Source organism: Leptopilina heterotoma, unplaced genomic scaffold (genome assembly GCF_015476425.1).
Source record: "Leptopilina heterotoma isolate Lh14 unplaced genomic scaffold, ASM1547642v1 Lhet_510, whole genome shotgun sequence".
Lineage (NCBI taxonomy): Eukaryota > Metazoa > Arthropoda > Insecta > Hymenoptera > Figitidae > Leptopilina > Leptopilina heterotoma.
This window is the reverse complement of record NW_025111111.1, coordinates 551,711-569,861: the sequence shown is the minus strand read 5'-3', so window position 1 is coordinate 569,861 and position 18,151 is coordinate 551,711. Positions and strand designations below refer to the sequence as shown.

The following is an 18,151-nucleotide window of genomic DNA, read 5'->3' as shown; positions in this document are numbered from 1 at the left end:
TTGTAAACAAATGTAACCTCACTAACTTGGTTACTTAATCGGAACAAAACAAATTTCTGTTGTTGTTGTGACCGACTAAAAATATAACAAAATAACCATATATATTATACGTATAAATAATAAATAAACATTTATTTGCTGAAGAATAAGTAAAAATTAAAAAAAAACGTAGGGTAACAGTTTTTTTATTATTGTTTATAAACCAGTTTTCGTTCGAAGTGATATTTTAATGTTTTATTATTTTTGAACAAATATAATAATTTTTGAATTTTGACACAAACATTTTGTTTTAAAATTTATTTAAACAAATGAAATTTGTTGTTTTTACATTTTTTTATCACAACAAAATCATAATTTAAAGGTAGGAATAACATGAAAAAGCAAATTACATGTTAAAAATTTTAAAGAATAATTACGTGTTAAATGGAAAGTGGAAGCAACGTAGTCGACCGCGTAGCGGTCGACGGAGGCGCTAGTTTTGATAAAAAATCAATATTCCGACTTCATTATCTCCGACGTTCTTGCATATGCGATTTTGCTACCAGAGACTTTTTTTCTCGGCTTTGCATCAGCTACAACTTTGCTGTTGACAACTTTTTGCCCAACGCAAAACTTTTCGAGTTATTTTTTAAAAACTGTCAAAAAACTAAATTTTTTACATTCTCATCACATGAGAAGGTATTAGTTTTGGTCGAATTTTGACTTTTGCTAATTTTATGAAATCTTTACGTTTTGAGGTGCCCTGAGTCCGAAAAACATAGTCCGGTGAGTGCGTCTGTCTGTGTGTCTGTCTGTCTGTCTGTCTGTCTGTCTGTACGTCTGTAGACGGTAATATGTTGTTCCCACGATAACTCTTGAAAAACTTATCGGATCGTTTTTAAATTCAACACACTTAAACTTGGTGTAAAAATGAAGGCTAAGTATGTTAACCAGCCATTTTCGTTAAAAACTACAAAAACTACGGTAGTTTCAAAATTTTGAAAAATCAATTTTTTCAAATTTCAGAATTTTTAACTTTATTTTATTTTAGATTAGAAAAATACAAACAACTTTTCTCTATAACATTTTTTCATAAAAACTCAATTTTCGAAGTTATAGTCTCTTAAATGGTCAAAAAAACTTAAAAATCCTAAAATAACACTAAAAATCGAATTTTTTTAAAGGAATAAAAATCAGTCAATTGATTTTGACATATTCTCACCCTAAAATACTTAAAAAACATACTTGAAAACAAAAAACTCGTAATTTCCAGAAAAATCACTCTCTATATATATTTTTTGTGCACTTTTTTGATAAAAAATCAATATTCCGACTTCATTATCTCCGACGTTCTTGCATATGCGATTTTGCTACCAGAGACTTTTTTTCTCAGCTTTGCATCAGCTACAACTTTGCTGTTGACAACTTTTTGCCCAACGCAAAACTTTTCGAGTTATTTTTTAAAAACTGTCAAAAAACTAAATTTTTTACATTCTCATCACATGAGAAGGTATTAGTTTTGGTCGAATTTTGACTTTTGCTAATTTTATGAAATCTTTACGTTTTGAGGTGCCCTGAGTCCGAAAAACATAGTCCGGCGAGTGCATCTGTCTGTGTGTCTGTCTGTCTGTCTGTCTGTCTGTCCGTCTGTAGACGGTAATATGTTGTTCCCACGATAACTCTTGAAAAACTTATCGGATCGTTTTTAAATTCAACACACTTAAACTTGGTGTAAAAATGAAGGCTAAGTATGTTAACCAGCCATTTTCGTTAAAAACTACAAAAACTACGGTAGTTTCAAAATTTTGAAAAATTAATTTTTTCAAATTTCAGAATTTTTAACTTTATTTTATTTTAGATTAGAAAAATACAAACAACTTTTCTCTATAACATTTTTTCATAAAAACTCAATTTTCGAAGTTATAGTCTCTTAAATGGTCAAAAAAACTTAAAAATCCTAAAATAACACTAAAAATCGAATTTTTTTAAAGGAATAAAAATCAGTCAATTGATTTTGACATATTCTCACCCTAAAATACTTGAAAAACATACTTGAACACAAAAAACTCGTAATTTCCAGAAAAATCACTCTCTATATATATTTTTTGTGCACTTTTTTGATAAAAAATCAATATTCCGACTTCATTATCTCCGACGTTCTTGCATATGCGATTTTGCTACCAGAGACTTTTTTTCTCGGCTTTGCATCAGCTACAACTTTGCTGTTGACAACTTTTTGCCCAACGCAAAACTTTTCGAGTTATTTTTTAAAAACTGTCAAAAAACTAAATTTTTTACATTCTCATCACATGAGAAGGTATTAGTTTTGGTCGAATTTTGACTTTTGCTAATTTTATAAAATCTTTACGTTTTGAGGTACCCTGAGTCCGAAAAACATAGTCCGGCGAGTGCGTCTGTCTGTGTGTCTGTCTGTCTGTCTGTCCGTCTGTAGACGGTAATATGTTGATCCCACGATAACTCTTGAAAAACTTATCGGATCGTTTTTAAATTCAACACACTTAAACTTGGTGTAAAAATGAAGGCTTAGTTCGTTAACCAGCCATTTTCGTTAAAAACTACAAAAACTACGGTAGTTTCAAAATTTTGAAAAATCAATTTTTCAAATTTCAGAATTTTTAACTTTATTTTATTTTAGATTAGAAAAATACAAACAACTTTTCTCTATAACATTTTTTCATAAAAACTCAATTTTCGAAGTTATAGTCTCTTAAATGGTCAAAAAAACTTAAAAAATCCTAAAATAGCACTAAAAATCGAATTTTTTTAAAGGAATAAAAATCAGTCAATTGATTTTGACATATTCTTACCCTAAAATACTTGAAAAACATACTTGAACACAAAAAACTCGTAATTTCCAGAAAAATCACTCTCTATATATATTTTTTGTGCACTTTTTTGATAAAAAATCAATATTCCGACTTCATTATCTCCGACGTTCTTGCATATGCGATTTTGCTACTAGAGACTTTTTTTCTCGGCTTTGCATCAGCTACAACTTTGCTGTTGACAACTTTTTGCCCAACGCAAAACTTTTCGAGTTATTTTTTAAAAACTGTCAAAAAACTAAATTTTTTACATTCTCATCACATGAGAAGGTATTAGTTTTGGTCGAATTTTGACTTTTGCTAATTTTATGAAATCTTTACGTTTTGAGGTGCCCTGAGTCCGAAAAACATAGTCCGGCGAGTGCGTCTGTCTGTGGGTCTGTCTGTCTGTCTGTCCGTCTGTAGACGGTAATATGTTGTTCCCACGATAACTCTTGAAAAACTTATCGGATCGTTTTTAAATTCAACACACTTAAACTTGGTGTAAAAATGAAGGCTAAGTTCCTTAACCAGCCATTTTCGTTAAAAACTACAAAAACTACGGTAGTTTCAAAATTTTAAAAAATTAATTTTTTCAAATTTCAGAATTTTTAACTTTATTTTATTTTAGATTAGAAAAATTCAAACAACTTTTCTCTATAACATTTTTTCATAAAAACTCAATTTTCGAAGTTATAGTCTCTTAAATGGTCAAAAAAACTTAAAAAATCCTAAAATAACACTAAAAATCGAATTTTTTTAAAGGAATAAAAATCAGTCAATTGATTTTGACATATTCTCACCCTAAAATACTTGAAAAACATACTTGAACACAAAAAACTCGTAATTTCCAGGAAAATCACTCTCTATATATATTTTTTGTGCACTTTTTTGATAAAAAATCAATATTCCGACTTCATTATCTCCGACGTTCTTGCATATGCGATTTTGCTACCAGAGATTTTTTTTCTCGTCTTACCATCAGCTACAACTTTGCTGTTGACAACTTTTCACTAAACTTAAAACTTTTCGACTTATTTGCAAAAAACTAATTTTTTATTACATTCTCATCATATGAGAAAGTATTAGTTTTGGTCGAAAATTAACTTTCGCTAATTTCATAAAATCTCAACGTTTTGGGGTCCCCTGAGTCCGAAAAACATGGTCTAAAAAAAGTGTCTGTCCGTATGTCTGTCTTCGTGTCTGTCTGTAGACACAATGGTGTCCCTACGATAACTCTTGAAAAACTTATTGCATCAACTTGCAACTTTGTATGCACAAAGTTAGTGTTAAAATACAGATCGAGTTCGTTAGCCAGCCATTTTCGTCGAAAACTACGCAAACTACAGTAGTTTCAAAATTTTGAAAATTCAATTTTTTCAAATTTCATTATTTTTAACTTCATATTACTTTAGATTAGACAAATACAAACAACTTTTCTCTACAACATTTTTTCATAGAAAGTCAAATTTCTAAGTTATAGGCTCTTAAATAGTAAAAAAATACTCAAAAATTCTAAAATAAAGCTAAAAATCAAAATTTCTCAAAGAGAAAAAAATTATTACATTAATTTCCACATATTCTCACCCCATTGTACTCAAAAAATGCTCACATTAACTAAAAACTAGTAATTTCCGGAAAAACCACCGTATATATATATTTTTTATCATTTTTTTAACAAAAAATCCATATTCCGACTCAATTATCTCCAAAACTATTGCCTATGGGAGCTTGCTGCCAGAGACTTTTTTTCTCGTCTTACCATCAGCTACAACTTTGCTGTTGACAACTTTTCACTAAACTTAAAACTTTTCGACTTATTTGCAAAAAACTAATTTTTTATTACATTCTCATCATATGAGAAAGTATTAGTTTTGGTCGAAAATTGACTTTCGCTAATTTCATGAAATCTCGACGTTTTGGGGTCCCCTGAGTCCGAAAAACATGGTCTAAAAAAAGTGTCTGTCCGTATGTCTGTCTTCGTGTCTGTCTGTAGATACAATGGTGTCCCTACGATAACTCTTGAAAAACTTATTGCATCAACTTGCAACTTTGTATGCACAAAGTTAGTGTTAAAATACAGATCGAGTTCGTTAGCCAGCCATTTTCGTCGAAAACTACGCAAACTACAGTAGTTTCAAAATTTTGAAAATTCAATTTTTTCAAATTTCATTATTTTTAACTTCATATTACTTTAGATTAGACAAATACAAACAACTTTTCTCTACAACATTTTTTCATAGAAATTTTTTTTTTTTTTTAAGTTTTTGGGCCAGGCCATATTAACTGGGTTAAAAAAATTTTATTGATTTTCTAAAATGTTCTAAATTATGTAAAAACATGTAGTTTACAATAAAACAAACATTTTAAAAAAACATTTTTTATAATTTATTGTTATTAAAAATATTGAACTTTTAAATTTACAATCATGTTTTTATTTAAAAAAGTGAACAATTTTGTGTAATTATTGTAAATGATATTACTTTTTTGCATGCTGCTTTTGAACTATTAATTTTTTTAATAAATTTTGTAATATTTTGTTAATGCAAAAATGTAACAAAAATTAAAAATTTTTAAGAATAATTTTATTTTTCGAGAAATTAGATTACAAATTTATTAAAAATAATTGAATTTGATTAATAATTTGATTGAATTGAGAAAAGTTCTTGAAAATAATTGAAATTTTGGCAAGAATTTTATTAAAATTTTTTTATAAACAATTGAAATATTGCTATAACTTTTTTTAAATTTTTTACCATAACTGAATTTCTGCTAAAAATTTTATTATTTTTGAATATAATTGAATTTTTGAAACGAATTTTTTAATAATATTTCTTTTTAAATACCTAATTCTTTTAACAAAAATAAATAATTTATTGAATAATTGAATGTTTCTCAATATTGAATTCTCATAAAGAATTTTATTAACAAATTTTTAAACAATTGAATTCTTTTGACGAATTTTAATAAAATTTTAAGAATAGTTACATTTTTCGAGGAATTCGATTAAAATTCTTTCAAAAATAATTGAAATTCTTTAATGAGTTTTATTATCTATGAAAACAATAATTGAATCCCTGTAAAAAATTGGATTACATATTAATAAAAATAATTGAATCTCTGTAAACATAAATTGAATATTTTTGAAAATAATAGAATTATTGCGAAAAAATTTATAAAAAAATTTTAAAATAATTCATTTCTTTTGGAAAATTTTATTAAAATAGTAGATATTGAAAATCATTGCCTGGGGGAGAATTTTTGAAAAAGAATTGAATTTGTTAAAAAAGAATTTTTCATTAAAATTTTTGAACATAATTGAATTTTGGAGAAAAATTTTAATATTTATAAAGATAATTGAAATTTTGACGATAAATTTTTTAAACTTTCGACTATAATTGAATTTCTGCAAAGAATTTAATTACTTTTGAAAATAATTGAATTTCTTTGATGAATTTTAATAAATTGTTTAAGAATAATTATACCTACATTTCGCGAGCAATTCCTGTAAAAGTGTATAAAAAATAATTGAAATTTTGCGATGAATTTTATTATTTATGAAAATAATTGTAAATATATAAATTTTTTTATTATTTGTGAAAATAATTGAATTATTGCGAAGAAAAATTATAAAGGCAACTCTTTTAAAATTGAATTAAGAAATTTTAATTAAAAAAATTGAGTTAAAGAAAAATTAGATTTCAAGAATAAGCACAATAACTTTCGAAAACAATAATTTTCCAGAATTCCAATCAAAGTTCCCTGACTTTTCCAGGTTTTTTCAAGGTTTATAAAATTCCCTGACATTTCCAGGTTTCCAGGTTGCGTGGCAACCCTGAATTTATTAAATACTGCTTGACCCTTGCTTACAGAATTTTTCCTTCTCCCACAACCCTGGAAAAACTACTCATAGCATATTTGAGATAATTTTTAACTAATTTTTATGAGAAGTTCAGTTATTTAAAAAAATGTCAAAACATTTCAGTTAAAAATAATATTTATAAATATAAATACATTATAATAATCGTAAGTTTCCTTTCCGTTAGCAAATTTTCTGCATTCATTTGTTTGTTTTGAAATTTAATTTTTGTGGGTTATTGGCATTTTTTATTTTTTTCCTGTTCTCAATATTTAATTCTATATACAATTTATTATATTGAATTAAATTTTTATTTAAATAAATAATTTTATAATTTAGTCTAAAGGTTGGTGTCCATAATTTAATATTATATATTATTTTAATATAATATTGTTAAAAGATATTTGATCAAATTTATTTTAATTCATTTTTATTGTTACTTCTAGATTCCCCAAGTATAAAATTATTATTATATTATTATCAGTTATTAATTTTAAATAATTATTTTTATAATTTGTATTTTTTATTCCTGACTTTTCCTAATTTTCATCAAAAATATTTACTTTTTTCTTATCCTGTTAATAACTTGAATTTCACCAATTAATTTTAATATTTATAAAAGTAATGTCATTCTTGAGAAGAATTTTATAAAAATTTTTAAATAATTGATTTCTTTTGACTAGTTTTACGCAAATTCTAATTTAAGTAATTGAATTCCTGAAAAACTTTTATTATTCATGAAAATTTTTTTTAAAATAACTGAATTCTGTATGAAAATTTTAAGAAAATAGTATAAATATTGAAAATCATTGAATTGTGAAAAGTTTGTTAAAAATTTTATTAAATTTTTACATTCTCATCATATGAGAAAGTATTAGTTTTGGTCGAAAATTGACTTTCGCTAATTTCATGAAATCTCGACGTTTTAAGGTCCCCTGAGTCCGAAAAACATGGTCTAAAAAAAGTGTCTGTCTGTATGTCTGTCTTCGTGTCTGTCTGTAGACACAATGGTGTCCCTACGATAACTCTTGAAAAACTTATTGCATCAACTTGCAACTTTGTATGCACAAAGTTAGTGTTAAAATACAGATCGAGTTTGTTAGCCAGCCATTTTCGTCGAAAACTACGCAAACTACAGTAGTTTCAAAATTTTAAAAATTCAATTTTTTCAAATTTCATTATTTTTAACTTCATATTACTTTAGATTAGACAAATACAAACAACTTTCCTCTACAACATTTTTTCATAGAAAATTAATTTTTTTTTTTAAGTTTTTGGGTCAGGCTAGCTTAACTGGGTTAAAAAAGTTTTATTGATTTTCTAAAATGTTATAACTAAAATATATTCATAAAAGTTTTAACATTTTAGAAAATCAATGAAATTTTTTGAATGCAGTTTGTCTGGTCTGACCCTTTTTTAAATTTTAAGTTTTGGTCCTATCTTGTTGGAAATGGTTTTTTACATTCTAATCACATGAGGAGGTATTAGATTTGATGAAAAATTGACTTTTTATACCTCAGGTTGAATGAAAATGGCGACCTTTTTTTCCCATGGACAAAAAAAACAGCTAGTCCTATGCGTTATTTTTGCTCATGGAAAAAAAATGCCGCCATTTTCATAGAAGTAAAACAAGTGAATGAGTTTTACTCCCTGTCGTCTGCTATCTTAAATCGCCACTTTTGTGCCTTTGGAATAAAAAATATCGTAAGTTACACGGGACTTAAAGGCTGCCTTTACGGTACCTTGTTGCTTAATATACTATTTGCTAATTTTATGAAATCTTTGCGTTTTGAGGTGCCCTGAATCCAAGAAACATGGTCTGTCGATTACGTCTGTCTGTCTGTCTGTCCGACGATAACTTTTGAAAAACTTAATTTTTTCAAAAACTTTTTTCGAATTTTTGACTTTTTGTCTCAGCTTAGTGGAGGTGTTTTACTTTTGCTTGTTAAAACGATGGGTAAATATCACATTCACTGTATAAACTCCTAAGACAACTTGATGTACTGCAAGTTTCTACAAAGGTTGATTATTTATTATTCAATAACTATTGTAAGAAATATAGTAGAAAATCTGTATTTCACATATGAAAGTAACTTTTCAAAATTTTCATTTTTTCATTCTAATTTTTTTAAAATAACTTTAAAAAAGAAACTAAAATCGCGTTTTAAGCTTGAAACATTTTTTGAGGGTCAATTTTAGATTTTTGATTCACACTTACTGTATTGATAAAAATTACAAAATATTTCCTAAGTACCCCTAGGGCGTGTTGGCTAATGCAACACGCTATGTATAACCCGTGTAGAAATTTACCGTGGAAGTGTATGAGAAACTGTCCAGTTGCGCTAGATTCAATCTAGCAACTAGATGGGAAAAATGGACAGGCTTGAACGAGGGATGTAACACTAGCAACGTCAAGATTTTGTACAGTTATTTTGTCTAGTCCTTGTCTAGTAAAATAAATCATTCCTAGCCAGTTCCTGGATATTAAAATAAGCAGTTTCTACATACTGGGAATAATTGTTAGGTTTATAAATAATAGAACAATATTTTTCAACTTTACTCTTTTGTTTGTTTAACTTTTAAACAAACAAAACAGTAATACAAAAGTATTTGTTATTATCACAATTCCTCTTACAATTATTTTTGAAATTAATTGTAACATATTTTGCTACATTGGATTTTTTCTTTAAAACACAAACACATTCACTATAAAGATTCGTACTTGTATACAGATAATAAAATTAATTGTATATTATATTGTTGCAATCACAAAAAATTTACTTAAAATTACCAAAGTTTTATTACTTATTATGAACATTATAATATGAAAAACAATCTAGACTATTAATGATGACATCACATGTCCTTTTTCTAATAAATCTTTTTTTCGCTGTAATATATTTAAACTTGTACACTGTCCCTGTTCAAAAATGGAAAACTGAAAACTTTTCACTAGATTTATAAATTTGATTTTATCTTCACAACAAGATAAGTTACAATTGTAGACTCTTGGTTTCTTTTCATCAAGCACTACGTCAAGAACTGATTTCGTCTGCTAGCTTAGTAGACTCTCAGAGCCACCTTCTCCACGAACTTGTACTAAATTCTTAAGTCAGCGTCCTAGACAGTGCCCAGCTAATTCTTGGACAACCTGCTATACGAACTTGTACTGAATTTTCAATTCAGTATCCTAGACAAATTTTAGCCAGATTCTAGACTGTCTTCATAGCGAAGAAAATAAAGGGGAAAACTGTACATTAACATTTCGGGGCCAGGACAGTTTATTCAGAATAATTTTCCACGACAAATGCTATCTAGCTGTAGTCTATTTCTAGGAAGGCCACGACAAATTTCTACACGGGAAAGAGCAATACCTACGATACCGACGAAGTGTACGTTCATTGTAGAAAAAAAGTAAGCGTAATATAGGGACTTTCGACTTTTTAAAAGAAAGCTGAGGTACTAGAGTAACTTTTCTAGGTGATAAACACTTAATTAAAACAAAAATGTCCGTGTAAATCAACAAAGAGTGAAAAGTTAGCCATTACGCTCCGGTCTACACTACACAAAAACCTTGATACTAATACTTTAAGAATATTTTATCTGCTTCTGCAAATAATATTTCTACTAAGAGTTAGTATAATTAAAAATAACTTCACAATTTAAATCATCAAGACCAAAAATATACATTTAAATCCACTTTATCTCGCAATCATCAGCAAACAAAAACATGTGATGAGAATGTAATCCTTAAAGTCGTAGTAACTTTAAGAAAAAAAAATGTTTTACGAAACATATAATAGGAAACAAGAACAAGAACACAAATAATGCACAACAATTGCAGACCGCCGCAAGCAAAGCGAGCCATTTGCGCGCAACAACACACGGAGCGCGAAGCGCGACGTGTGGAATAATCGCCGGAGCGCGAAGCGCGACGATCAATATTCGCGCGCCCCGAGGCGCGCTGAAACTTGCGAGCGAAGCGAGCCCCCGCGCGAAGCGCGGATGAGAATGTGTCCGCGCTTGCGCGGACAGATTTTTTTAATAATATTATTGGTGACAATTTGATAAGATGACATTTATTTGTTTATTATGTTTTTCTATTATGATGAAATATTTGTTCGTATGATTATTTTCTTGTGTAATGAAAATTCCTTGAAAATTTTCCTTAATTGGTCCGACTGCTCTGCAGTTTTGTAACGAGTTTAGTATCGATTAAAAATTTTATTTTTGTAATTTTTCTTGAACTCAAAATGATAAAAATTATTTTTTTTTCTTATTATTTTGTTTATCGTAAATTAATATCACTGTAATAAACTAAAAAAAAAAATAAATAAATAAATAAATAAATAAATCTTGTGACATCACATCAGTGAATTAATTGAAAACAATATTTTCTTAAATTGACTTGTAATAAAATTGGTCTAAGCTCTTTGGCAGAACGTCGTGAACCAATTCCTATCCATAAATCCCAATAAAAAGAAAAATTTTATTAATTTCGCGAATTAACTAAGAAGTAAATTTAAAAATGAATTCCCCAAATAATATCGGGTCAAATTTATTTGACAATTGGTTAGTTGACCAAATAAAAAATTATTTGGAATCGTTTAAGGTTAATTCACACGGAACCCCTCAAACGCTGAGAGATCGTGCTTCGCGGTTTTTGCGTTTTTCCTCCGGTGATAGATCGGTGGAGTGGCTTCCTTCAGATTTAATTCAATTTGAATTAAGCCCTGTAAACACTGGTTCTGATTTATCAGAACAAGTACACAAAATAATTAAAAATCCTATTTATGAAGGAAATACAATAGGTTTTTCAACTACGGTTTTGAGTACCCAGAATTCGCCTTTTCACACAATAACCACGACTAGTTCGATTCATTCTTTTGTAACAGTAGGGTCAACCGTAGCAAATTCGGTTTCTTATTCACGAGTCTCTGAAACTCCAGGCCCATTAGGATTAACCACTCAAGTGGCTCCACCTTTAGAATTTCTTCAATTTTATAAACCGGGAGTAATGACATCGACTATTGAAAAACCAAAATTTGATTTTTCGTTGCCAAAATATTATGAAAATTTGACCGCGAAAATAGATGGCGCTTCTAGCGACGTCTCCGTAACACAATCGGGTTTAGAGTTTTTGACACCTTTACACACTGACGTAATTAAACAACCGATTAACAATTTTTCACATGACAAGTCAGCCTTTCGAACCCCATTGACTACAAATCGATCGGTTGGGACTATTCCTAAAGTCTCGACTGTTAACTGGTCCAATCCTGGCGAAACCTTTTGCCAGTATCCAGCCAGTTCGAAGCCTGGCCCAAAAATGGCGATAGATAGCCCCAGACAAGGGCCCGGTTTTGGCCAGCTAGTAGAGCGGGCTGAATCTAGTTCAAGTTTAATTGAACTAGAATCGAAAATTTCAAATAAACCAAAGCCCAGCGGTATCTCAGCTACCGTTGATGTTGACTCGCCCGTAAACAATATTGAAATAAATGTAAATGACGAAGATAATTCTAACTTTTTTAGACCAATCAGCAACCAGCGCGCAAATAACGCGACATTGAATTTTAATCATGCGCAGTCAAATGAAAATCCATTACAGAATCACCAGCTAGATTCTTTAGCTTCGAATCTCGCTCGTGAACGTATCGTGGCCCCATCTAGGAAGCCCCTAGATTCTATCGTTCGGAAATGGGGTATAAAATTTTCGGGAGATAGTAAGGTTAGCGTTGAGGAATTTCTTGAGCGTGTCGATGACGTCATGGAAATTTCCTCTGTCACCAGTGAAGAAGTCCTTCGCGCCGCGGTACTTTTGCTTGACGGAATCGCGCTTCAATGGTATAGGCAAAATAAATTGAAGTGGTCCTCTTCGGACCAATGTAAAGCTGCCTGTCGCGCTCGGTTCGGTGACGTGAATTATCAATGGCGACTCGAAGATCAGGTGACAAATAGAATCCAAGGCCCGGGTGAATCCACCGCGAATTATCTCACCTGCATGCAAGGATTGTATTGTAAATTTAACCGTGCCGTCACGAGTTCGGAAATGTTGGATAGAATTTACATGAACATGTTGCCGAGATTAAAACAATGTATCAAACGTCGCGAATTTAATAATTTAGAAGAGTTGTCTCTCATTGCGTCTGACGTTGAACGTATGTACAGCTCACTCGCGGTTGAGAGAAAGCCTCAAAAACCGGAAGATTCGTTCTTCCCAGAATTTGCCTTTTCGGGTAATAGTAATGAAAATTCAGTAGCTTCGAATAATACCAAAGACTCAGACTCATCAATCGATAAATTAGTAAACCTGTTTAGCGCGATGACTGAACAAATTAATAAAATCTCGAGAGGAAACAAAAACTCCCCTTCAGAGTCAAATCTTAAGAAACAAAATAACTCGGGTAAACCGAATCAATTAAATAACAAGTCTAAATCTCACCAGGCAGGTAACGATAAAGTTAAACTTAAGCGTAAAGAATTTCGGGAAGCGGTTCAACAACCTCCGTGCTTTAATTGTCAAGCTAACGACCATTCGTGGAATAATTGTAAATTAGCTTGGAAAAAATTCTGCCACATTTGCGGTAAACCGGAATTCACCAAATATGACTGTAATTCAGATTACTGTCAGGGAAACTAGTTGAGGAGAGCAGCGCTAGGGTCGATGCTTCTCCTTGTTCGTTACCTAGGACCCTGACTAACAAGAAATCGGACATGAATTTAACTCTTAACGTAGAATCAGCATTACCATCGCCCCATTCAAGTAATGTAGTAATTGAAAATAAAATAAATTCTTTAACAAATAAATCTGAAATGAAAATAAATGATGAAAATAGTGATTTTGGTAAGCCTCCGGTTGAGCCACCAGTAAATCAATCTGAATCAAGTTTAACCGATTCAGAAGTAACTTGTAAAATTTCAACTGACACAGTAAGTGTTCAGGAGAAAAATAAAAATAACTTAACTCTAGATTCGGACTCTATATTGAGCCCCGAATCTTATATTAACCTTGATAAACTGTGTGGAATCGGTTCTCAATCGAGACCATACATTAAATTGTTGATTGGTGGTACTGAAGTACAGGCACTGGTTGACACTGGCTCGACTGGAACTTACTTGAATTCTATTGGTAGATCAATTATTGAATCAAATGGTAATAAAATAAATGAACTTGAATCGGGTCACGTAATGTTGGCCAATGGTACGATTGAGACAATCATTGGTGAGGCAATCTTGCCTGTCACTATCGCGGGAGTGACTCGCGATTTAACAATTAAAGTTATCCCAGAGTTAACTGATCAATGCGTGTTAGGGATAGATTTCTTAACAAAATTTGGCGTAGTAATTGACACAAGTGTTCAACGGCTTTGGTTAGCGGAAGAACCGATTATTAGAATCGCGTTTTGTAAATCTAGCAGACCAATTAACCTTGAAGAATGTTCAGGCCTTATGACACTTTCTCTTAGGGAACAAGAGGAATTAGACTCGTTAATTAAAAGATTAGTACATCCTTTACCAGATAAACTACCAGCCGTTAAATTGGTTGAACACGTCATTAACACTGAGGATCATTTGCCGATCCGTCAGAAAAACCATCGAATGTCACCCAAAGTTTGCGAATTCTTAATCAGGAACTCCGGAAATCTTGAACGGCAGGGATTAATTGAACCCTCTCATGGGGACTGGTGTAATCCAGTCTGCATGGTAAAACAGCCGGACGGCACTTATCGTCAGTGTCTAGATGTTCGTAAATTGAATGACGTCACAGTAAAAGACGCATATCCCATACCGTTCATGGCCGAAATTCTTGATAAGTTAAATTCTGCCCATTATATCTCGACTATAGATCTCAAACTAGCTTATCACCAGATCCCCCTTAGTGCGGAAAGTAAAGCAAAAACTGCGTTTGTTGTACCGGGGAAGGGGCTGATGCAATACACTAGAATGCCATTCGGGCTTTGTGGAGCACCAGCCACCTTCCAACGGTTAATGGATAAAGTGATAACTGATGATTTGAAGCCCAATGTATTCGCCTACTTGGATGACATAATAATAGTCAATAAAAATTTTAAAGAACATTTAAAATGGCTTGAACTCGTAATCGATAAGCTGTTAAAGGCCGGTTTCACAATCAGCCCCGAGAAAAGCAAATTTTGTGTTCCCGAAGTCAGATATCTTGGCTTCAAAGTAAATAAAAATGGGTTATCCATTGATGATGACAAACTGCGCCCAGTTCTAGAATATCCTCAACCTAAGAATGTTCGACAATTACGTCGTTTTATAGGCGCAACTTCGTGGTACCGTCGTTTCATCCACGATTTCGCGAAAATCTGCGAACCCTTAACTCGTCTTTTAAAGAAAGACCAGCCATTTAATTGGACTAACGAGCAAGAAAATGCATTTTCTATTCTAAAGAAAGCCTTAACTTCTGCGCCGGTTTTAAGTTATCCCGATTTTAACCTTACATTTAACGTTCAAACTGACGCGAGTAATTGCGGGTTAGGTGTTGTATTAACTCAAATTCAAGATAATAAAGAGCGAGTAATCGCTTATGCCAGTCGAGTACTCTCAAGTGCCGAACGGAATTATTCCGTGACGGAGAGAGAGTGTTTGGCTGTCATTTGGGCAATAAGGAAGATTCGATGCTACTTGGAAGGTTATCACTTTAAAGTGATAACTGACCACAGTTGCCTTAAATGGTTGAACAACCTTCGTAACCCGACTGGCCGCTTAGCCCGCTGGTCTCTTGAATTATTAGAATACGACTATGAAATTTTACATAGAAAAGGGTCAATGCACCTTGTCCCGGATGCATTGTCCCGCATGTTCGAAGACGAGACTGAGGACAAAATCGCATTACTTCAATTAACCACCGATGACTGGTACGATAGACGTAAACAAGACGTAATTGACAATCCGCGTAAGTACCACAATTGGAAAGTGACTGACGATCGACTTTATTACTATCGTAGTAACCCTCTTTTGGAAGATCTCGTAGAAGATCTTTCAGCCTGGAAATTAGTAGTCCCCGAAAGAGACCGCTTAACCATCATGCGAGAAGCCCATGAGAATACTCAGGCTGGTCACTTAGGTGGCCAAAAGACCTACGATCGCGCATCAATCCGTTACTATTGGCCTGGCATGCTAAAAGATATAGAAAACTTTGTACGTAAATGCATTGTCTGCCAATTAAATAAAACCGAACAAGCTAAACCGCGTGGCTTAATGACACAACGAGTTGTTCACGAACCATGGAGTGTGGTGGCCACTGATGTCATGGGTCCTTTTCCCAGGAGTGCAAGAGGCTTCGAATACCTAATAGTATTCCAGGACCTCTTTACCAAATGGGTTGAGGTGGACCCATTGAGAACAGCCAACGCCAATACAGTAATTAACACATTCCGTGAACTCGTGATAAACCGTTGGGGCACTCCTCAAGTGCTTCATAGTGACAGTGGTACGGAATATAACAATAACGCGATAAAAGAATTAACAAAGACGTATCACATTCACCACTCTTTTAACCCTTTATACCATCCACAAGCGAACCCCGTCGAGAGGACCAATAGGGTCCTCAAGACTATGATTCGATCGTTCATTAACGATAACCATCGAAACTGGGACATTTACATCGGCGATTTTCGTTTCGCGTATAACACGGCGCTTCATAGCACCAATCGAGTCACCCCTGCCTTCTTAAATTTTGGAAGGGAACCAGTTTCTTTACGATCGTTCCGTCGCCTTGTGGAGGGGGAGGTCGAGTTGCCTCCTCCTGATGTCAATGAATGGACAACTCGAATGACCAGATTGAATGACCTAAGAGAGAAAATAACGTTAAATCAAGACAAGGCTTTCCTTCGCCAAGCCAAATATTATAATCGTCATTATAGGGACCAGCGTTTTGAAATCGGAGATTTGGTCAAGAAACCACTTCATGTCCTTTCCAGTAAACGCGATAACATAGCAAGCAAATTGGCCCCAGCCTTTCATGGCCCCTTTATGATAACCAAAATTATTTCTCGTAACATCTATGAATTGGCGTCAGTAGAGGGTCGTCTCGCGGGTAGATATCACGCTTCACACTTGCATCCCTATCATGCCGAGGACTTGAGCAGCGAATCTGAGGATTCGGAAGAAGAACGCATTTCCAATCGTGAATTGTTAGATATTAATTGGTCCGATACTGAATCTGAGTCCGCCCAGCCGGACGCAGTGGTTGATCCGATCATAGACGCGAACCCTGCATTCGAAGAGGAACGCGTTCACCGTCGTAAATTACGTAACCGGTCTTATTCTTACTAATTCACCTCTTCTCGGAATAATCTCGTTTTGCCAAAATTTCTGACCCTAATATTATTATCAATTAACTAAATTTATTAAATCATTTGACAGAGGAGATATTGCTTGGTCCACGTGGACTGGACTATGAGGAGGAGGTTGATTGTTGGGTGACAGCTCGCCATTTGCTCACACGAGAACGTTTCCCCTATCAGGATTCATTGTTTTCCGAGAGCGATTTGGAGGAAATTCGCCGCTCCATCGGCCAGGCTGTACCTATCCGCCTGTCACCGGAGGAGGAAATCTTCTTACCCAGGGTTGAGAGTCCAGAACCAGCCCCTCGTGAAGATTGGGCCTTAAGGCCTCAATCAACCCCAAATAATTTGCCAGAAGCTGGCCCTTCACTTCACGGGCCCCAGCCGGCTTTGAAGAAATCCCTGGCCCAAAATCCAACTTACCCCAGGATTAATAAACCCAAATACTGGGGAGTGGATAAGGCTCGTCGGGGCATTTGTGGTAAATGCCACCAGCCAGGTCATGGTTACCTCTCATGTCCACGTCTCTCGGAACAGAAACCAACGACAAATTACCCGAACCATTCGGCTAATTAAAATTTTTTTGTACTAGCCCTTGTAGGGAGGGGAAATACCCTACTTTAGAATTAAATTTATTAATAATCTTATTTAACGTGTTATTATTCTTGTTTTCAAAACCTAAATCCTTCCATAAAAATAATTAACTCCTTTTGATATTAAATCGACAAACTATATTCCATCATTTTGAATGTCACTTTAATTAATAACTTGAAACGTTCTCAATTTTTTTTGGTAAATTAATGTTTGATTTTTTTTTTATTATTAATCGAATTTGTGACGATGTAAATAGTCACTCTCTCGTAAAACCCCGAAAATCTAAATTGTGGTGCCACCTGTCAAAATTCATTGAACCGTAGAGTTCTAAAATTATGGTAATGAGGGAAACTCAGTGCCGCCGGCTGACCCAGTGAAAGCCGTGAAAGTGGGTCGCGCGGCTAGTTAGTAGGTAGAGAAAGTGACAGGTGGCAGGGCCAGTACCGAAATCGAAGAACGTGGGGAAGAAGACGAGCCAAGAGGAGAAATTTAGACGCTACAGGTGTCGAATGCTCGCGACGCCATAATGGATTTTTACATGAGCCGCGCCGGTACGCCAGTACTCTCGCTGTTGTGAATTT

At 33.0% G+C, this 18,151-nt stretch overlaps 1 protein-coding gene across 6 annotated transcripts in view; it reads left to right on the top strand.

Moving 5' to 3' along the window:
- Window positions 1–17,556, top strand: part of LOC122507833 — a 701,895-nt gene extending 684,339 nt beyond the window's left edge. For all 6 annotated transcript variants that reach the window (XM_043620759.1, XM_043620763.1, XM_043620764.1 and 3 more), the window contains one exon: window positions 17,056–17,556. In XM_043620759.1, coding sequence (XP_043476694.1) covers window positions 17,056–17,552 — 497 coding nt within the window. In that variant the 3' untranslated portion in view covers window positions 17,553–17,556. The remainder of the gene's footprint in view (window positions 1–17,055) is intronic.
- The last annotated feature ends 595 nt before the right edge of the window (window positions 17,557–18,151 follow it).